Below are 22,685 nucleotides of genomic sequence, written 5' to 3'. Positions count from 1 at the left end.
TTTTTTTTTTTATAGCTTAGCCATCCTGCTACCTGTTGGCAGCTCAGCGGCTGCTCAGCTCGGGCTGGACTTGAACCGCTGTTGCTCAGAGCTCAAACTCTTGAGCGAGCTCTCCTACTGACTCTTAACTCTGGGGTAACCCCTCTAATCCCTACACCCAAATGCCCAATGGAATAATTCTACACATTTTCCCACTCAGGCCCATATTCTTCTGGTTGAATTCTGTAGGAGCTACACTTATCACCTTAGCAGCAGAGATTCTAAGCCCTGAAAGTGACCTTAGAGTCCCCCTTCTCTCCCTGCAGTATTTGACATATGAAGAAACTGAGGCTCAGAGAGGCTAGAGAACTTGTCAAAGTCCCACAGACAAGTGACAAAGCTAAGTTAGGTGATTTACTTATTTCAGTGGTACCTGTGTTATCTTTCAGGGTCCCAGCAAGAAACAGAAGGATAATTGAGGCAAGTTTAATAAAGGAAAAGTCAACAAGAGATGGTGCAAAACCCTGGGGCCAATGACAGTGGGAAAACTTGATCACTACTGGATTTGAGGGGACAACAGGGAGAAAGCAGAGAGTATATGGAAAGGGCTACCTGACGGGTCTGCAGAGACGCTGCTTTTAGGAAGGTATGGTGTGTGATGGGCAATAAACAACCTCTCGTCCCTCTCCTCCCTCCTTCTAGTCTCCATTGGCTGAACTTAAACCAGAGGACAAGAGAACATGTTGATAAGAGATGAAACAGAGGCAGGAAGGAAAGCACATCTTGGGGGGGTACAAGGAAACCTACCTATCATTTTATTTACTGAAATTTCAAACAATGCTGTTTATGCCCCATAATTTGGCTTTAAAGTATGCAACACAGTGAGCTGCCAGAAACATAAGACGTAACAGATGTCAAGAAAGCTGCAAGCTAGGGCACTGAGCTATATCATATACTGATGGAAGCAGAAGACTGGATGGATGAGAGGATGGAAGTTTCCAGGGGCTGCTCTACTCCTCAGCTTGACACTGACTCCACACAGCTCTGGTGGAGGTTTGAACAACAGCTCAGGCCCTGCCATCAGGGAACCTGGGTCTAGTCTACAGAGGGGGCGGCCTGACCATAGATGACTGTTCCTGAAGCCCTGCGCATTGGTGATCAGCAGAGACTTCTCCGAGGGGTGACTTCCTAGAGAATCCAAAGTGATAACAACCTCAGGAGAGGCAGAGAGGGGCTGGGGTCTCTATCCTGGAATTTGGAGGAGGTAGTTTGGTGGAAGCTCGGGAAAATGAGGACCCTCTCTCCCTCAGAGTAAAGCTCTCTCTCCTGACTTCACAGCTCCTTTAGGCCTTATCCTGTCTCCTCCTTCTCCACCCCTCTACCTCCCTTCCCTGAAGCCAAAGGCGTCTGGGGTGGAGTCAAGACTCTTAGAAGCAAGTTAAACCAGTTCCTGGACTTGCCCTGTTGAAGAATAGCTCCAACAGAAAACTACTGTCTCCACAGCCAGCTACAGATGGTTCAATTAGAGACCTGGGGAAGGGACAGATTGCAGGGAAAACACAAATCAGCACCTGATCCAAACAGTTGGACCCAAACTGGACAGGTAGGTTCTGGGGTCTTGCCTGCAGGGCAAAGCTAACGCTTGTCACCTCCTAACCCTGGTCAACAGTGCTCACTTCTGCCTGAGAGGGTGTCTCCTATAAGTACCAACGCCTCTTTCCTTGAGGCCTTGTTCCAATTTTACCAGCTCAGTTCCTAGTAGAGTTCTTAGTGTTCTCTGAGAACCCGCCTCCCAACAATGTCTCAGTGTGCCCAGCTTTCAGCTTTTTTCCAGGGTTGCTCAGGTCCCCTGAGTCCAGGGGAAAAGGCCACACATGGCTTCTTCCTCCAGTGTGGGCAGTCTGGCTAAGCTTTTCACCTCTCTGTGGTTAAAAGGAGGCTGCAACCAGAAGGCACAAAGAGGCTCCTGGTTCCTGCTTGGGTAAAGGCTTGGCTGGATGCTTGAGGGCTTGGAGCTTTTGGTTCAAGTTAACTCCACCTAGTCCCATGCTCCTGGCTGCCCGATAGTCACAATTATTTGAACTAGGTTTAAGTGAGAGGGAGATCTGCCATCTCCCTGGGACTGTGAAATCTCAGCAGGTGGCTCAGCCCTAAGAATGCTTTACAGTTGTGCTCTACTTCAAAGCACCTTCACATCCCTTATCACAGAAGTTCACAATCAGCCAGAGATTCAAACAGCCTCCAGTCAAACAGCTGGTTAATGATTAGAGAGGATTTAGCTAACATCAACCTCAAATCCAGTGCTGTTTCTCCCAGCTGCCTCCTACCTAACTCTTCCAACCAAGGCTCAGTTTATTGAATTTGGAGATCCAATGGCAACATCCAGTTCATTCCTTGCACAGAAGCTGGAAGAAGCACGGAGAAGGGGGGATGTCTATCTGGCTTTAAACAATACACAGGCACACACATGTTTGAGAAGTTGTGTGCACACATTTTTGTAAATCAGATATGCTCATAAATGTAGAGGCCAGAGTGGTTCCAGGATGTTTACTCTGAGAAGTTCATTATAGCAAAGAAAAACAAAAAACAGAACACCTTCAAAATTAACATTATAGCTCTGCCTGCCCCTTTCCCCTCCTTCCTTAAAAAACATCTTTTGTGCATATTTTTTATCACACTTTTTATGGAGTTTGTTTATGAAGGGGTGGTGGTACCTCCAGAGGTTGGGAACTAAGTTCTGGCTCCCCCTACTGGGTGCAGGATGGATTCATTGGCCCAAAGGAATTTACTCAGCCTTCCCAAAAGACTCTGGGGCTCTGAGGACAATCCTGTACCTGTTAGTGTTTAGAAAGACGGGAGAAAGCAGGGCTCCCTGAGGAGCGGTGTGATCATAGAAGACTTTCTAGGAGAGTTAGGACCTGAGCTGCCCCTTGAAAGATTTCAACAGGAGTTGGTTATGTATGAGCAATTTCGTTTTTGGTTGAGAGCAGTTTTGACAAGGTGAGTACTGTGTGAGTTAAGAAAATTGGATGAGGGCCAGCCGAGTGGCGCGATGGTTAAGAACTGGCTTGGGATGCCAGAGGGCCCCGGTTTGGATCCCACATATGAGGGCCAGTGACACTGCCCTCTACAGCTAAGATGCTGAACAACAGCTCAACCTGGAGCTGGGCAGCCATGAGTCGCCGGCGACGGCGTAGGCTGCAGCCCCTGTGGCAGTGGGTTGCCATGGGCTACCGTGTGTAGCCAGCAGCCAGCGTGAGTGGCCAGCAGCCGCTGTGAGCGGACGTCCAGAAGCCGGCGCTGATCTGCCTCGCCCGGGAAGAGCACAATGATGGTGCCAACTTGGGCCAGTGAAGCAACGTCCTCCACAACTAGACTGAAGAACAAAACGACAGCAACTTGTCTGTCCCCTTTCCCCAATTCCCCAATAAAAAAATTTAAAAAAAGAAATTAAAATCTTAAAAAAAAAAAAAAGAAAATTGGATGAGCTGGCTGGCCTAAGCAGAAGGTTTAAGCCAAAGGAAAGGGAAGTGAGGAATTTTTGTTGTAGGCTTTTTGAGCAAAGGAGCAATCAAGATTTCCTGTCTACTCTCCTCCTTTATTATTATTTTTCTATTCACACATGTTGAAGAACAATTGGGAGGGGAGCATCTTAAATAACACTACTAGAAAATACAGATAAGCAAAAGAATAAAAACTACCATCAAAACTGCCAAGAGATCCATACTGACATTCTGGTGATAACATTTTAGATTTTTCCTATACTTAAATATGGATATGTATGAATTTTATAAGATATCCTGCTTTAGAAGCTGGCTTGTAAACACTTTGTTATTTAATAATCTATCTTAGCAATCATTCTATGTTAGTACCTATAGATTTACCTGTATGTGCTATTTTTTAAAGTTTTTATTATGGAAAATTTCTAACATTACAAAATTAGAAAGACTAGGTATAATGAGCCCCCGTATACCCAGCTACCCGCTTCAACACTTATCAACATATTGCTTTAAAATCATCTAATTCTCTGGATTATTTTAAAACAAATCCTTGACATCATGTTACTTCATCTGTAAATAACGTATCTCTAAAGAGCGAAGGATTTTTTTTTAATAACCACAATGTCATTATACCTAGAAAAGGAAATGATTCTTTACTATTATCTAATATCCTGTATAGCAGGAATGCCAACAACAAAATCCAGAATGTAGGGAAAATGACCTGTTTTTTCCAACAATACATAGCAAGAAAAAAGACAACTGTTGTAGCTTAAGGGAGACTTCGGACAGGCACATCTAGCAAATGTAATGCATAGATGGTGTTTACATCCTGATTCAAAAGAATGCAACTGTAAAAAGATAATCAGGGAAAATGTAACGCTGGACAGAGGATGAGGCCTCTTTGTTCTCCATGGTAAAGGCCATTTGCCGACTGCAGAAAACACTGTGGTGAGTGTCATGGCCTGAGTTGTGGTGGTTTGGGCCCTGTAATGTGTTCCTTACCTGGGAAACCCCTCATCTGCCCCTGAAGGCCTTTCTGCTAAAAACAAAATTATTGTCCTAACCACCATGCTTAAGTTTCCACCATTAGATCTTTTTTTCTTTTTCGAGAAATGGGGATGTGATATTACCTGATTAAAGATGCTATTCCCAGGACGGCCAAGTGGCGCGATGGTTAAGAACTGGCTTGGGACGCCAGAGGGCCCCGGTTCGGATCCCACATATGAGGGCCAGTGACATTGCCCTCTACAGCTAAGATGCTGAACAACAGCTCAACCTGGAGCTGGGCAGCCATGAGTCGCCGGCAACGGCGTAGGCTGCAGCCCCTGTGGCAGTGGGTTGCCATGGGCTACCATATGTAGCCAGCAGCCAGCGTGAGTGGCCAGCAGCCGCTGTGAGCGGACGTCCAGAAGCCGGCGCTGATCTGCCTCGCCCGGGAAGAGCGCAATGATGGTGCCAACTTGGGCCAGTGAAGCAACGTCCTCCACAACTAGACTGAAGAACAAAACGACAGCAACTTGTCTGTTCCCCTTCCCCCAATTCCCCAGCGCTGTTCCCATTTCCCAATTCCCCAGTAAAAATCTTACAAAAACAAAAAACAAACAAAAAAAACCTCTGCAAAATTACCCAAAAGATGACAGGAGCCAGTTGGCCATTTTGAATGAGGCACGTGGCCTGAGGGAAAACAAGGAAGTCCTTTCATGGCCTGGGGATAGGAACTGCTAGCAGGAAAGGGAGGGACCCCATGAAGTCCATAAAGTCCTTCTGTGATACACTTTGCTGGAAAGTCTGGCTGGAAAATGGGAGCAGGACCAAGATTCCATGGAGGCTAGAGGCGCAGGCCAGGCCCACCCGACATCCTGTCACCTTTTCTGAGCATGTTCCACGAATGAGTCTCATAGTAACCAAAAACCTGAGGTTGTGAAGTAAAGCAGCATGTCTTCGATTTAATCTGTATTTCCCCAAAATAATTTGTCTATGGGACACTTTGCAAACCTCAATTATTGTTCCATGGATTAGGGATTCTAAAAACCTCACTTTGGGAAAGGCTAATTCCAGTCCCTTAACAGTCCCATCTCCTCTAGGAAGCCTTCTCAGTTGCTTCAACTTATTCACCTCCCCTTCCTGTTTTGCAGCCTTTAATCATGTAGGTAGGTGCCTGTGTGAGTCATGTTTGGAATCAAGTCGCTTAAAGGCAGTGCAAAGGGCAGCTGTATCCACCGTGTCTTGGAAAGAACAAGTGCCATGTGACACAGGAATACTTACTGCCTTGCCTGGCTCTGCCCTGACAGGTCTTCTAGAGATGGCTGTGAGGAGGGTAGTATGATTTAGCAGTCGGCCTTCTCTTAGCTACAGCCCTAAACTGGCTCTGGGAAGAGTATCACTCAGGACAGTCACTGTGTCCTCCTCTTAAAAAGGGCATCTAGGACCTGTGGTTCCAACCTCAAAAAAATGATGTCCTGTTGCCAGAGCACTGTGCAGCCAGCCACATTCAATCATTCTCAGGGCACCCTTTACAGAAGCAAGCAGGGCCTTGGTTTATGTAAGAGGAGCTGGTCAGCTGGCTCAAATCCAGTCATTTGGAGTAAGGACTAGCACCCTCCTTCCTCATCTTCAGCCTTTCCCGGCTCCCCCACCAAGCACCACACTACATCTTCTGGGGCATATCCACCCTCAACTGGACCCCAGAGCAACTGATCTTGGGCCAGAGCTGGGGACCAGGGACAAGCAGGTCTTAATGTTTGTGCCTGCATTTGACCTGCTTTTAACCTTGAGAGAACTCTTTTGCTTCCCTTCTGCTCCAAGCAATCCTAGCACCCCCCCCAAGCTGACCTGCCAACCAGTCATTTAGGGCCTTTTCCCTGCTGCCTCTTGGCTATACATACTCACTCAAACCACTTTGCACTGGAATAATATTTATTTTTTTACTTGGCAAAAAGTCAAGTGCTACATTTTTTAAAACAAACTCAAAAAAATCAAACGCATTACCCATCACAGAAGAGGGTCTGGCAACAGTACAAAACATCCTACTTAAGAACTTAAGATTTTTTTTTTTTAATATACAAGTTGGTTTAAAATGATAGAAGTTCTGTGAGAACTAAGAAATCTACAGCCTGTAGTTTAATAGAAAAAAAAATTAAGACAATTAAAATCTATAGCATCCAGCATTTTGCTTAATTCCCTGTTTATAGCACCTATTTCTCTAGGATAGAAGATGGGAATTCTAGAACCTGTGATGTATGCATTGTACCACCAGATATGGTGACTTGCTGGCTTCCCTCCCCACCAGCCTCCATCATCATGGTAAAGACACTCTTCTTTTCAATCTCCCCACTTACACCTGGGGCAGAGAGGGATGACTGGGAGAGCAACTTAGAAACTGGGGTGCAGGAATACATAGGACTTTTCCTTTCCCCAGAACGGGCCATTGACAGAAGCAGAGTATGTGCTTCGAATGGAGGAGGAATTTGTGGGTGAAAACAGCTGTTATCTGCAACATGATGCATAAAAAGCAAGGAATAACTGGACATCATGATCAGTCAGTTGCCTGCAAGTTTAAAAACCTCAGACTAAACAGACAATTCAAGGGAGGAACAAATTACTAATCACACCAATGCTTTTACATGCACAACATTGCTGGCTGTGGCCACCCCATCACCATCCCAGGGCTGAGCCAAAAGAGTGGGAGGTGGCTTCAACCCCAGCACTCACTACACAGAGATAGAACCCCTGCTCACCCCCACCCTCCTGGACTAAATCCAATTTAGAAAACAGAAGCAAAACTCATTGGAGAGATTAAAGACTAAGAAGTTTCTTCCCAAAGCCAAGGGGACTCAGTATGTGAATCTTAGCAGACTTGAGGCCCCCAGCTCCAGGCCCCTGAGATACCAGATCAGATCTTGTTTGAGGCGAGGGACAGGGAAGTTGGGATGGGGATTCTGTTTACCAAGTCCTAGCAAGACTTCTGCAGCCTCCAGAGCTGCATCTGGGTGGAGACTCTTGTTTTAGAGAAGCAGCCACTGGCTAATCAGATGGGAAGTTTTAAGTGGAAGTGACACATACACAAAAGTGTTCTCACCTAGGGGACACACAGATGGGAAGACGGGAAGGGAATGGATTGCCAGGACTCCAAAGCACAAAGAGGCCCCAGGAACCCTGCAATCTAACTCAAAGAGTTTTCCTGGTGATTTGTTTTCCTTTCTGTTGTTACTTCCTATAATCAGTGTTGTTAGACTTTAAAAAACAAGATAAAGACTAGTCCCAAAGCTGGATTCTGAATAAAGTTGTTTCTTTTATAAATATTTTAATTACAAGTATCCTCACTCCAGGTAATTTCAGTAACACACGGTACTTACAGGCACACAAGTTCACACACACACACACACACACACACACACACACACACACAATGTGCGCGCGCGCACACATGCACACACAGCCCCCAAACTTTCACAGAAAGTCTGACAGCAACCACATAATTGTAAAGGAGCTCTACCACTGAAGAGTGAAGTAAGGGTGAGAATGACTGTCAGCCTTTAAAGAAGCCAGAGAGGGGAGAGTGTGTGTCACTTGAAGAAAAAAATACAAATAGGGACTAAAAATGCTTTGTTGATAAGCCACAAAGAAAAAACAGTAAAATTCTGATTACCAAAAGGGAAAAAAGGTAAAAAACAAACAAAACCTTCAGATTTCTGTACAGAGCTTCTTCCTGTTGAGTGCCTAAACCATAGGCAAACTGATGTTCCCACTAAAATATGAGGGCTTCACACAATTGGAAAATATCAAAAGAAGAAACAAGGAAACAGAGGATGAAAGTTAGTGTAAATCTCTGCATTTTGGGAGAGTTAGCTGTCATTAGCTCCAGAGCCCAGCATAGTTTCCATGGAGCCCTGAAGGGAGGGGACCGCCTGCCACAAAGAGTTTCGTTCCAGACGAGTCGTAGCAGTGGGTGTAAACAGCATTGGGGAAGAAATCAATGTCCGAAAAGTAATTCCTCCAGGTTTCATCATGATTCTATGGGAAGAGAAGGAGACTCTGTTAGTGCCTCTAGGCCATGAGGTAGGAAAGTGGGGAGGAAGAGACAGGAATGCTTTTTGGTCTCTTTAAGAGAAGAGGGTCCTGTATCTGTAACCTGATGTCAGGAGATTAATGCTCATGTGAATACGGGTATCATTTTTTCCAACTGAACATTAGGAAGGAACTGAGGAGGCTGAAGAATTGCTATACAAACCGAAGGTCTTCTCAGGATAGCAGGAAACAAACTCTTAACTAATTCACCAGCAGCCTCAGGGGGAGGTTCCTTCTCCTTCCTGATCTATTATCACCTAGGGGGAAATCCTAGGTCAACCAGTGTCTTATTAGGCCTGTTTTCCCACGGACAAGTGGACACAAAAGTAAAATCAAGGGAAAGCGCCTCGGTCCAGGAGTGCCTCTTACTACTGAAAAAGTATGTGGGAGGTGGTGTGTCAGTGGGAGTGGGAGTGGATGCGTAGAGCAGAGACGATTTTTCTGTCACTGTCCAGGAAGCCTGTTGGGCAGGGGCTTACTCACCAGCCAGCCTTTGCCAGTGGTTAGTTTCAGATTCTCCCCAGCTAGTCTGGGTTTCGATCCATAACAAGCAGAGAGCCTCTCTTCCAGGAATCTCTGAGCTCGGATGTCATAGAACAGCAAAGAGCCCTGCCCTGTGCCCACAGTGATGATGTGCTCATAGAAGCTCACTGACCGGATCCCTGAGAGAGAAAAGTAAAGGGCAATGAGCAGGGGGCTTATGCACTTGACTGTCAGCTAGCCTGAATTTCTCCAACACTGAGTTCACAGGGTACCCCAAATATCAGACAGCACCTTTCCCACAGCAGGCGTTACTCATGCAAAAGCCAGAGAACCCTGACCCATACTGCCATCCATATAACTAATGGGAACCTTCCCATAAGCCTCACGAGGAGAAGTGCCAGATGCTTGATGGTGCCCAAGATGCTTTTGACCTAAGACTATAAGTGCGCCCTGAACCTCCCTGCCTCCCCTAGACTCACTCTGGAGTCATCTTTCATAGCTGTAAGCTTTCTTCTCCATTATAAGTTTTTAACTTACACTGAAACTGAGGGTAATCTGCATATTTACAAATCATTACATTAATAAAGACTTCCTTGTTTTTGACCTAAAACACTACCATGGCACTGCAAGAGGTCTTTATTTGGTATTAAGTGTGTTATGAGGGTGCCAGACAGCCTAGAACTGAAACACCCAGAGCACTGTCTCTCACTTACAGTGTCAATTTAAAACAAGTCACCTAACCATTCTGGGTCATAAGGAAAATGTATCTGTGGACCAAATAAGTACATGGAATATGAGGATGTCTCTTTATACAGAAGAGGTGTTCAATAACATTTGTGGAATCAGTATTTCCTTATTAGGTATGTTACTCCTGTATCAGTAACCAAAATCTCTTAAAACTTTTCACTGCAGTTATCATTCCAGTGAAGCCTATTTATTCTTTCCCTTACTACTCTCAATACATACATGATTCTCTCTGTTCTGAAATGTTGAGTATCTTAACTATAATTGAAAACAAACAAACCCCAAACAAAAGCCATTTTTGCAATCTCTGCATGCAAATAAACACTACGTGAGAAGCTAAAATGTAATCAATATTGTGCCCTTTAGAGTTCTCAGGATAAGAGAGTCATATTTTTGCATGAGTGAGACAAATTAGAAAATACACTTCGTTAAGTTGGATGATCCGGATTCTAGTCCCTGGCTGTTCCCCAAATAACCTGTGTGATATTGGGCAAGTTATTTAACTGCTCTGGGTCTCAATCTCCTCATCTATAAAATGGGGTCAACACTATCTTTTCCTACCTGCTTCCCACACAATTCTTAGTGACATGAAATGAGATGTCAGATAAAAGTATTCTGAAACTTTAAAGTACAGTACAAATATAAGTTTCTCTTTTTGTTCCTCAATAAAGAATGAGAGTGTTCTTGTAGAGAATATGCTATAAAAGATGGCAAGCTGAAGCGTAATTCACCCTGTGGTCAGAACTATTGGGTTGTTGGAAAAGTCATGACGTATTTTTTCTGTTTTTCGTTGCAAAAATGCATCATGACTTTTCCGACAACCCAATAAATGAAATATTTTCTTCAGTTTTACTGAGGTATCACTGATATACAATACACTGCACATATTTCAAGTATACAATTTGAGTTTTAACATATGTACATACCTGTGACACCATCACCACAATCAAACTAATGCACATATTCATCACCCCCAAAAGTTTCTTCATGTCCCTTTGTAAACTCTTCCTTACCCCACCATGCCAGTCCTTAGCATAAAATGAATTTTACAGTTCAGGCAGGGCCCAGCAAAAATTACCACAGGATGGAAAATAGGAGTGTGAAAGAACATGGAAACTACCAATAACCTGACTGTTGATTTCTACCAAAGGCTTCTGTGGCCACACATTTGTCTGTGGTGTTTGAGGCTCTGCTGCTATATTTAAGCTCCCCTCCTGTGTCACCAAACACCGCCACCAGGTTCCATACAGATCACTATGCCTGTCTGGAAATCAACATAGAAACTGAAGGTTAAAACCCAATGCCGCTGTAAGCCTGGGGGGCACACCAGGACTCTTACCACTGCCACGCTCCCTGGAGCAAACAGACTTGATGTTGTATGATGGCTGCCGTGGATCCAAGAAGGAGACATGAGCTTGGGAGCCCACTGCATATACTGACCATTCACTACCATAAGCCAGACACACATTCTCACGGCAATATGGCAATTTGGTGGACAGGAGCTGAAAACAGAGAAGGAATGTACCCATGGCGTTATCAGAGAGCATATGGCAGGGCATTGTTCTTAGATGCCCACCTCTGTGGGCTTCCCTCATACACAAGCCACACAAAGTCAGAGACAAAAAGATAAGCTCCGATTAAGGAAATAACACCCTGTTCCACCCCGAGGTATGTGAGAGAGAGGGTGACTATGTAATAAACAATAAGATCTAAGTACCAAAGAGGACTGGATAGGGAAAAAGGTCAAGCTGGAATTAAATAATCAGGAGCAGAGAGAAAGGCCAGGTCCTACAGGTTGTTTCCAGGGATAACCCTGGGCACTAAAACCAAGGTTCCACTCTGTTCTCTCTGCCAGGAAGAGCCACCACCCTTCTCACTGCTCTTCAGATACAGGGGCTGAATGCTAGCTACCCTCAGCCTAGCTCCCAAATTGTATGGGAGCTGAACACTACAGAAAGCACCTTCATGGGACTGGCTCAACCCCAGGGAACACCAATCAACCTTAACCCTGGATCTCTGTCATTCAGCCAATTCTCAGTGGGTGCCTATTGCATATAAAGGGCAGTGGAACTCAGAGGATGCTCTGACATGAAGGAATCAATAATTCCTGGGGCTCTGCTGCCTCTTGAGAAAGAGTCTATCACAGAAGTAACAAGCAGCAAAGGTCTCTGGGACAAGAAGAGGGCAAATGATTCACAGGTAGACTTAACTTTATGCAAAAGTTGCCTGTAAACATATAAATTAAATTCACACTCTCATTACCTTACATGATCATTTCAGGGATGGTTTATCTTAGTTTAATTGCTCTTCAGTTGCCAGTGGTTCCCAACATTTAGGTTTTCTGCCGCTCACAACATGCCAGTCAGTAATCCATAAGCAAATGCTTAAATACATTGTGGACTGAAAGACTGCTAATTAGAGAAGCTTCTCAGCAAGCCCTTACATCATGAAAGAATTGCCACCTCTAATCTCTTTAAAAGACTTTGAAGAGAGGCACACTAGACTGGAGATTCCATACACCATGCAATCACATGCCCAGACCCTTGGAGTACTGATGCTTTAGAGAAGAAGGAAAGGTGAATTTATAGGTAAAACTACTAAGTCATGATCATCACACCTTAGACAGTGTATTTTCAGCCTTCCAGAGATGAAAGTAGCCATCCAGAGATACTGCTCCCAATTCCTACAAGAGCAATGAAAAACAGGTTATATTCCAATCTGTAGCAACTAATATACAACAGTAAGCGGGGGAAGATCTTGAAGGTGGGGTCCTCCCATTCTTCATTCCTATCCCATGATGATTCCAGCAGGAGTGACAGAGATTATCATCTCATTATGAGCCCTATGGAATGTAGCTGGACAGCTTATTAAATCGAGGCTGCTTCTTGAGAGAACCCAAGGAGCAAGTCCAATTTCTAGCAATAACATAGACACTCAGGATTCAAAATGCCCTTACTACACATTCCCATGATATCCTGTTTGACAGAGCACACACGAAGGACAGCTTCTTAAGTCTCAGTGTGAGAGCTTCTCTAAGGGGAGGGTCTAAGCTAGGAGAGATGAATCTACTCCTACTCCATAAATATGGATGTGAGAGCGGAGGCTGAGGGAACTACCCTTCAAATTGTTTCAGGGGATCTAACTCAGTGATTAGGTTAAGATCTGGTGGAAAAGCTGAGAACAGGCAGTGAAGAATGAAAAGAAACTGAATACCAAAGAGGAAAAACAAGTGATTGCTTTCAGAAGCATGTATGAAAATCACAACTAAAATAGAGCGCCTACAAAGGTGTATGCAAATGAGAGACAATCAAATCGGAGTGGCCCTGGGGAAATTCTAAGAGCCTGACCCACGAATATGGACCATCCAGAGAAATACAGCAGAGTTGAATACAAAGGGTTTCATAATCTGTTATAATTTCCCATCAGCATCCCTCAGCCTTCAAGAAGTGCTCTGTGGGCTCAGAACTGAGCTATACAGCAAGCACTGACTTGGAGAAGAAGAGAAGTGCATCTCCCAAGACATAAGCTAAGAAGACAAAGCAAAAGGAATAGGCTTCAGAGAACTTTGATGAGCTCATACCTTGTTCTTGTTGTTGAAGGCCAGAGCACGGACCTTGCAGTTGTCTGGGTTTGTGTCCTCCTTGGGGATGTCCTTTAAGGCCTTGTGAGTGATGTGAGCATACACAGGCACCTGTGACACATTGTGCCTTGCATCACTTCTGGTCAACACATCGTCTGTCACCTCCCAGAGTCCCATAGAACCATCACGCGAGCCTGCAGGTCAAAGAAACCACAGATGTCAGACATACCCAACTGTCCATGGAACAGTCCCACAGAAGCCAAGATGAGCTTTCTTACTCTTGCTCTTCGTGCATCATCCTCAGAAGTGCTGAAGCTTGGTCAGGTGGCCCATTACCAAATGGAGAGCAGTATGCATTTTAATAGCCACACCAAGAGGATGATTCAACTAAGGTGTATGAGTTAAAATATAACCTTAAAGCATAACATGGTTGGTGGGATTTTACAAAAGAGAGCATTACACAGTTTGATAAAGCTCAGTAATTTTCCAAGCCAAATGCTTAGGTCACTGGGGCATTCATACACAGATCATTTCCTCTGAGCAGTAGGGTTTGGGAACCTCCACTTTAGATCAGTGGTGCTTAACGTTTTCTACGTGCGCCTTGTACCTCTTTGAGAGACTTATGAATTTCTCTAGAAAAATACACAAAAATACCACATTGTGCATTTAATTTAATTGAGGTTCATGGGCCTCTTAAGGCTTTCCATGGACCCATAATCCATATTAAGAATAACTGTTCTACATGAAATGAATGCTTAAAAAGATAGTTCTCCTTAGCAAACAATAATGAAGTACTTAAAAAATCTAAGAACATTTTTCTTTGAACTGAGCCCTGAATATAGTGCTGGTGGTAAGCTAAAATGGGACCATCTTTCTATAGTACAACTGAGCAATCTGCAGCAAACCTGAGGAAGCTTGTGTTCCCATCTAGGAATAATCTACTATCAAAAGATCCATATACAAAGACATTTATTCAGAACAATCTGTATGTCCCACAGTATGGCTATGTTATAGTTAGAACCACTTAAAAAAAAAAACCACACAAAAACCATGGTTTTAAAATTCCTTTTCAGTAAAGTTATATGTCAACTCTCCTTTGAGACCAGATGGTGCCCTTCCCACATTTAAATCTCCTGAGTACTTTGTAGTAAAAATTGTCTAACGGGAGAAATAGCATCCAATTTGTTTGTATCATAAGGCTTGTGGGCAGGGATTCAAAGCGGAGGGTTCATCATGTATAAAATATAGAAAAGGCCAGAGAGAGGATACATCTGGAGAGCCACACATGGTTTATTATGCAAATTTAAAAAATAAAACTATACAAGTTTTATTATGAAAAACTTCAAGCATCTTGAAATACTGAAAGAATTTTATAATGAGTTATGTACTTATACCTATATTCCACCATCAACATTTTATTATATTTGGTATATCATATATCTACCCATATATCCATCCCTTTATATGATCCTATTTTAACCAACTAGAAAATATGTACTAAAAAAAGACTAGTAAGATATATTTCAAAATGTTAACAGCGGTTACCTCTGGGTAGAGATATTGTGTGATTATTATTTCCTTTTTTGTTTATCTGTATTTTAAGGATTTCTTATAATAAACATGTATTACTTTTAAAATAAGAAAAAATTATTTAAAGAACTAATTTGGTAGCAACATGAAAATTAGATTGGAGGACATAAGACTAGAAGCAGAGAGAAAATATGAGAGGATATTGGGGTAACTCAAGAGATAGATGATGAGTACTAGAGAATGTAGAAAAGAAATTGATGGATATGAGATATTTTAGAAAAATAGTATCAACATGGCTTGGTAATCTAAGGAGACTGAAGAGCCTAAGGTGAGTCTTAGTTTTCTGGCTGTGCATCTGGGTGGAAGAAGGGAGCATTCACCCATATATGTCAATGTGGGGTGTGTGTGTGACTTGGAAGGGAGATGAGTCTGAATATACTGATTTTGAGGTGGAATGTTCAGGGGTTGATGCTCATCATCAAGCCTCTCAACATTAGCACTTGTTAACAAGTATTGAGCATTTTCAATATGGCAGCCACTATGTATTATCTCATTTAATCTGCCCATTGACCCTGTGAAGTATATATAATCATTATCCATGTTGCAGATGAGGAAACTCAAGCGTCAAAACGCTTAAGTGCCTTGACCATGATCATAGTGCTAATAAGTGACAGGACCAGGATTCAAATTCAGGTCTCTAATATCAGAGACAATAAAAACCTGTTATTACTGTTCAGGAAATGTACACTTGGAAGTATCAGCTTGAAAACATAGGACACTGGCAGGGTATTTGGGAGGCTCCCAAACAAAGCTAAGTCCTGGCTCCCACAGCCAAATTTAGTGCAGGTTACCGACATACAAACAGTCCCTACAGAGGTGACATGACAGCCTCTGCCCTCAAGGAGCTCTCATTTCTTGGGGGAGACAAATGACAGGGAATCCAAAACCTTCTGATCCTAGGTAATTCTGACCTGTAAATATGTTTGTTCATTAGATCAACTATTAGGATTATTTATATTTGGGAATCTGGAATGGGGGATTATATGTTTACATATGGGTGCCCAGTAAAAATGGTTAGCACTCTGAGCTTACTTCCCAGGCTACTGTGTATCCGTGTATCTCTAGGTTATCTTCTCTACACTCATATCCATATATTTCTTTTCTGACTGTTCTATCTCTGGGGAAAAATTCCACCATCCTATACAGCATTTATCAACAAGAAACTTAATGCTATATGGTTAGCTGTACAGGAAATGATAACTGCTCCTAATACTTTATTGAGCACACCAACTTTTCCTAAACACTTTAACAACCATTATTTCAATGAAGCCCCACAAAACCATTGAGGCTAACATGCCATCACACATGCTTTTTTGGAACAAGGCAGAATATGACTAATAAATGAAGTATGCCAGTACCTCCACTCTCCATGTCAGAAATATATAGGGGAAATGACTTATCCAAGGTCACATGGTAAGTCAGAGAAAGGGCCAATATTAGAAACAAGGTCTCCTGGCCCCTGGCTGATGGTCTGTTTACTGGGCTACTGCCACTCACACTATCATCCCTTTTCAACTCCTAGCCTCCCTCCCTCCCTGCCACACCAAAACTCCCTACAAAAGGGCAATTTTACCAGACACAGCCATAGTGTCGTTGATCCATGCAATGGAAAAGATCCAGTCCTTGTGCCCATCCTTGGAGAGGAGGGAGTGACAGGTAAAGAGAGGGAAAAAAAAATTAGTAAAATAAGGATTACAACGCATACTCCTGAAAAGTATACAAGTCTGACTGAAAATATCTTTGTAAAAATTGTAACTCTGATCTCTAGTGACTTTAACCCATAGGGCATGATTCCACCATCTTTAACTTCAGTCTTGAGGGGCTCAAAGTTGGAATGAAACTGGCATTCCTATGGACAACAAGCATGCCCAGAAGACACAAAGCTCAGGCTTTCTATTTCTGGATGTCTCATCTGGCCCCCTACACACAATCACCCACCTTTCATCACTCCGACCTCACCCTACCACTCTCCCTCTTGCTTCCTGGGACAACAGCTATAACTGACCTCTTTGCTGTCCCTTCTGTGGGGAACTCTCTTCCTTCAGACGTCAACATGGCTTGCACCCTCATTTCCTTTTCGTCTCCCTGCTCAAATGTCATTCTTATCAATGAAGTCCTCCCCGGCTATCTTCTGAAACAGGATCCTCCACCACACTCTCTATGGCTTTCAGCCTGCCTTTACTCTTCTCCATAGCACGTATCGACTTTGACATACTGCTGTTCAATATTTATTGGTTAATACGGTTTATATTTTGGTTTATGTCTCCCTTCACTAGAATGCAGGCTTCAAGAGGACAGGGGCTGTATCTGTTTTTATTCATAGCTGTGCTCCCAGTGTCTAAAATAATGCCTGGCTATAAAAAGCTCAATAAATAGTTGCTGAGTGAATGATTTAATACATTTTGCTCTTTGACTAAGGGCAGTAGATGTGTGGACACTGGACTCAAACACTAACCCACTGCTGCTGGACTGAGGTGTGCTGCTCACCCCGCTTTATCAATCATATACTCTCTGTCAACATACCTGACACTCCCTATGAGGAATACAGTCCCCATTCTGAAATTTCCACCCCCCACACCTCACCTCTATGACCCTGAAGTCAGCAGAAATCTACAGGAAACTATCCCTTCCCAGGGATCTTGTGGAAGGAGGGTCCATGTAACCTACTGGGCTCTGTTGAAAAACAAGGCTACCTCTAACTACAATTACTGGAGAAACTTACATCTCCCACACACACAGGATCTAGTGTAGGCAGCCGGTAGATAGCAAGACTGTTGGGGTTGTCTCCTCCGGTGGCTAACAGTGTTCTAGAGGGATTCAGCTCGATGGCATGGATACCACAGCCCTGCTGGGTTACACCTCCAGGTTCCCGGTCCTTCAGAATGGGAATCTTGGTAATCTGGCTTGTCTGGACATCCACTACAAAGAGCTATAAGAGAAAAGGGACACAGAACAGTTTCTCTTAATGTAGCTGACCCTGAGTACAAACATCCATTCACTCAATTATCCATCAAACAATTAATTGATTGTCTCCTACATGCTAGTCGCTGGGAATTATTAAAGGCATAGTCAGGGCTACTAGTCAAATGAAACATGAAAATAAGAAAATATAACAGAAATAGGTATAATATGCTACAGAAACACAGATTAGGAAGCAGTCAACTTTGCATGGGATTCAAACATGGCTTCAAAGGGGACGTGCATTAGACTATGGACCTAAAGAACCTGATTAAGGGTTTTCAGCTAGTCTGGGTATATTTTATATGTCTAATCTTATCTATACATGCATAGAAACTTAAGAAACAAAACACAATTCCCAGAACACATCACAACCACTATGAAACATACCTATAAATGCTATCACATTTGCTGGAGTGACCTGAGACATGTGACAAGAGCTAACATCTTACTGCATGTCTCTTATCTCACTCTATTCCACGCTTCCACACCTTTGCTCATACTGCTGCTTCTGCCTGAAGTGATCTTCTCCCCCTCTTTACCAATGTTTTATGGAAAAGGTCAGTCTTAGAAGGCATTCTCAATAGCGTCTACTATTAAACTCTTTATATGATTTAATATTTCATTCCTTCACTCAATTCATTCAGCACCAACTAAATGCCAAGTACTCTTCTAGGTGCTAGGAATGTAACTATGAACAAGAAATAGTCCTTGCCCTCATATATATACCTTATAGTCTAGGAAGTTGATTTATAATCCTGTCAGCAATTCTCATGGTGAAGCCAAATAATATCAAATCTTTGTGTAAAGTAACCTACTGCTTGTACAGAAGATCTATCAAAGAGAAACTACATGAGCCTTAAATTTAAAATATAAAAAGAAAAGGAGTAGCTGAACAAGAGTAGCAGGCAGAGGCTGCGGAAAAATTTTACAAAGGTGGAGTAGAGGGGGAATAACCACTCTTGAATCTGTAATGTAAGCTCTGACAACTACTTAAAGCAGACCCACTGCCTAACTGGCACCATTGCTGATGTGTCCTACAGACATTTTAAACTCAGTGTGTCCAAAAGAAATTATCTTCCTCCTCAAATTGCTCATTTCATCTAATACCATCACAATTTGCCCAGTCACCCAAGCCTGGGATTTATCCTACTCTTCCTTCTCTTCATTCCTATCATCCAATCTAGCCCTGCCAAATCTACCTCCTAAATCAGCGGTTCTCAACCTGTGGGTCGTGACCCCTTTGGGGGTCGAACGACCCTTTCACAGGGGTTGCCGGGTACTCATATGTGGGCGTATCTGCATGTGGGCCTGGAGACGGACAGAGGAGTGGTGTCTCGGTTCCTAAGACCATCGAAAATATGTGTTTTCCGATGGTCTTAGGCGACCCCTGTGAAAGGTTGAGAACCGCTGTCCCAAATATTCTTACAGTTGGCTCCTTCTCCATCCTCTCTCATCACTTCTCCTTTGGACCATTACAACTAGTCTTTTTGCCTTCACACAAGGCCAACTTCAAGACTCTTCTCCATATTATAATCATAAAAATGCAAATCCTCCCATGTTAATTAAAAAACACCCAATAGTTCCCCTTTACCTAAATCCAAGCTCCTTAGCATGGCATCACGACTCTCCTCAATCTGGCCCCTACCTATCTTCTCTAGCTTCGTATCTGCCATGGACTTTATGCTCTAGAAATAACTGATTCTATTCACACAAAAATCTTCAATGAAATACAGTTATTCCGTTTCATGCTCATGCTGTTCACAATGCCAGAAATGCTTTCCCCTGACCTCTTTACCTGGCCAACATGTACTTATATTTCATGATTCAGCTCAGACAAGTCCAGGCTTGTTAAGTTCTATTCTTGTAGGCTCCTAACATAAGCCCTCTACTCACAACTCAGACCCTATCATACTGATTTAAAATCTTGTGTCTCTTCCCTTTTAAGCTAATAACACCCTTCCAATTCCAAGATCAGGGAATTTATTTATTTGGTTCTATAATCCTGCCCCAACAACGCAAAGCTACATAGTAAGCACCTGTAGTTGTCACCTTTCAGGGGGCTCTGCCCAATGATGTTAGGGAGCTGCCACATCTCTGGGACCCTGGCTGTTTGTTTGATACAAGTCCAGATCTCCAGATCACAGTGCTGTCCAGGGGTAGCCTCCTAGCTCAGGGAGAAGCAGTCTAGAGGCTAGATTGGACTGTGTTATTCAAATTCTCTCAGGAACATGGAGCTGACTGGTGGCACTAGACTGTCTAGATGGCCATTTTCTACCAAAGCCAGTCCCCCAAAGAAAAGGAAACAGAAGAGAGAAAGCACAGCCATCCTTAGTTCTCAGTGGCTTTCCAATTCTTAGTTCTGTTTCCTTCTGAGATCCAGGGATAACTCCCGCTTTTGGGGTTTGTGAACTAGCCTTTCTAAAAAATGAGAGTGGGTTTCTTACCCTTTCAAACAAATGATCTCCAACCAACACAGCCCTTCAAACGTTTAATGAAGCAAAATTAACTGCCCACTTACCCCTTTGTCCGGTGATTTCCAAACTGATTATTGCTGTAACCTGGGGAAATTTCTTTAAAAAAAAACCACAAACAAACTACAAAGCAAAAACAACTCCCAGGCCCTACCCTTACTGAGTTTGGGGCCGGCCGAGTGGCGCGATGGTTAAGAACTCGCTTGGGATGCCAGAAGGCCCCGGTTCGGATCCCACATATGAGGGCCAGTGACACTGCCCTCTACAGCTAAGATGCTGAACAACAGCTCAACCTGGAGCTGGGCTGCCGTGAGTCGCCGGCGACGGCGTGGGCTGCAGTCCCTGTGGCAGTGGATTGCCATGGGCTACTGTGTGTGGCCAGCAGCCAGCGTGAGCGGCCAGCAGCCGCAGTGAGCGGCCGTCCAGAAGCCGGCGACTGATCTGCCTCGCCAGGGAAGAGCGCAATGATGGTGCCAACTTGGGCCAGTGAAGCAACATCCTCCACAACTAGATTGAAGAACAAAAAACGACAGCAACTTGTCTGTTCCCCTTCCCCCAATTCCCCAGCACTGTTCCCATCCCCCCAATTCCCCAATAAAAATCTTTAAAAAAAAAAAAAAAGAAAAAGAAATTACTGAGTTTGGGCCCAGTAAAACTGATTCTTTTTCCCCAAGGATCTCCAGGAAAATTACTGAGTTTGGGCCCAGGTTTAACAACCACTGTTCTAGATCCTTGGCTATTCAAAGGAGCACCTGGGAGCTTGTTAGAAATGAAGACTCTCAGGTCCCATCCTAGATCAACTAAGTCAGAATCTGGAGTTCCCCAAGATCTCCAGGTCCGCTGAAGTTTGAGAAACACTGACATGGACAGAATCTGCTCTATACACTGAGGGCAGTGAGTCTAAGACACAAGAGTAAACTGACCTGCGACCTGGAAATATCTGAGTTTCTCCTATGGAATCTAAAACTATGGAATCTAAAACTTCTAAGACAGCTAATAAGAGGTAGTGTCTAGCACAGGGCTCAGCACAAAATAGGCTTAACAAGTGATAGCTAACAGTAATACACTATCCTAATGTTTGTTTAGTTTTGCAGGGTGTAATAAAAGCTTCTACACTGGACGAAAAACATTTGATATAAGGGAGATGGAAAAACTGGTAACAGATGGTTCTGCAGAGGCCTAGGAAACCAAGAGTTCCCCCCAACCTCACCCTCGTCCTTGCAGAGGAATGACAAAGTACCATGTGAAGGATAGAACCCTTTTGCTTCTTCAGAGGAAGGGAAATGTGCAGGAGCTGCCACAGAATATCTCCCCATGCTCTCTGACAAGGGGCCAAGAATTCATGCAGCTCCTGTAACACTTCCCAGAATGGGGCTACTCCACATTAACCTACTGGGAGCCCTGCCACAAACTAGCAGCATGGCAAGGTAAGCTCGAGGCTCCATGGCTCCCTGGCTTACATTCTAGAGCAGAGGGAAAAAAAGAAAGCAAAAAGCCAAGATTGTAAGACTAGCGAGTACATCTCTGTAAGCATGAAGGTGTATGTCGACACATGCAAATGTGAACACATACAAGGTCAAAGTGGCTTAATAAAATGGCAGAGCTCACCAAGTTTCTAAAACTTGAGTGTGTTAGCTGGAGCCTAATAGAGAGGAAAGCAAATGCACACAGGTCACACAGGCATCAAGATAAACTATATTGAGTCTGACAGTAAAAGGCAAGTGGGCAGCCTAAGTTTGCTCAAAGTTGAGGACAGGAAAGAAAACCGAAATCAATGGAAAATATTAGGTCAAAGGGTATAATATTTTTAGGCTCTTTATTCAACAAATAATATGTACCAGCCTTTTGAAACATAATGCCAAATTACTTAAAAAAAAAAAGGTTTTTGGGGCAATGTATGTACCTGTTCCGCCATATCTTTATCAGAACTAGATATACTTTATCTTTAATTTGTACACAGAAAAATATTTTGCTTTTATCTCTATTCCTTCCATAATGAAATTAAATATAATTTTCTGTAATTTACTAATTGTACTTCCTCGTGTATAAATTATATCTAAATGAATTATTTTTAAGCTATTTGGGATGTGACAGACATACAAAAAGCAGCCGTTTATAGGGTAGAGAAATGCTCACTTTTCAAGTGTACCTGAATTTGGCCAAAAATACACCTAAAGCCTAGAACCATCAAACCACTATCACCATTAATTACATCAACAATTTACTATGCACATGTTCTAGGCACTGTGCTAATCAACTCTCACTAATTCTCTTCATGACTCTCCTACTGTCTCCATTTTTTTTTTTTTT

The 22,685-nt window shown here is 43.3% G+C and overlaps 1 protein-coding gene across 1 annotated transcript in view; it reads right to left on the bottom strand.

Annotated features, from left to right (window-relative positions):
- Positions 1–6,656: 6,656 nt before the first annotated feature.
- The window catches only part of DCAF12 (DDB1 and CUL4 associated factor 12), a 32,322-nt gene continuing 16,293 nt past the window's right edge, over positions 6,657–22,685 (bottom strand). The window contains exons 3-9 of the mRNA XM_019624474.1: positions 17,666–17,872; positions 16,517–16,577; positions 13,354–13,547; positions 12,391–12,456; positions 11,113–11,275; positions 9,030–9,208; positions 6,657–8,492 (exon numbers count right to left, since the gene is read on the bottom strand). Coding sequence (XP_019480019.1) covers positions 8,334–8,492; positions 9,030–9,208; positions 11,113–11,275; positions 12,391–12,456; positions 13,354–13,547; positions 16,517–16,577; positions 17,666–17,872 — 1,029 coding nt within the window. The 3' untranslated portion in view covers positions 6,657–8,333. The remainder of the gene's footprint in view (positions 8,493–9,029; positions 9,209–11,112; positions 11,276–12,390; positions 12,457–13,353; positions 13,548–16,516; positions 16,578–17,665; positions 17,873–22,685) is intronic.

The sequence above is a fragment of the Hipposideros armiger genome, unplaced genomic scaffold, assembly GCF_001890085.2.
Source record: "Hipposideros armiger isolate ML-2016 unplaced genomic scaffold, ASM189008v1 scaffold_591, whole genome shotgun sequence".
Taxonomy (NCBI): Eukaryota; Metazoa; Chordata; class Mammalia; order Chiroptera; family Hipposideridae; genus Hipposideros; species Hipposideros armiger.
This window is presented reverse-complemented; position numbering and strand designations above follow the sequence as displayed.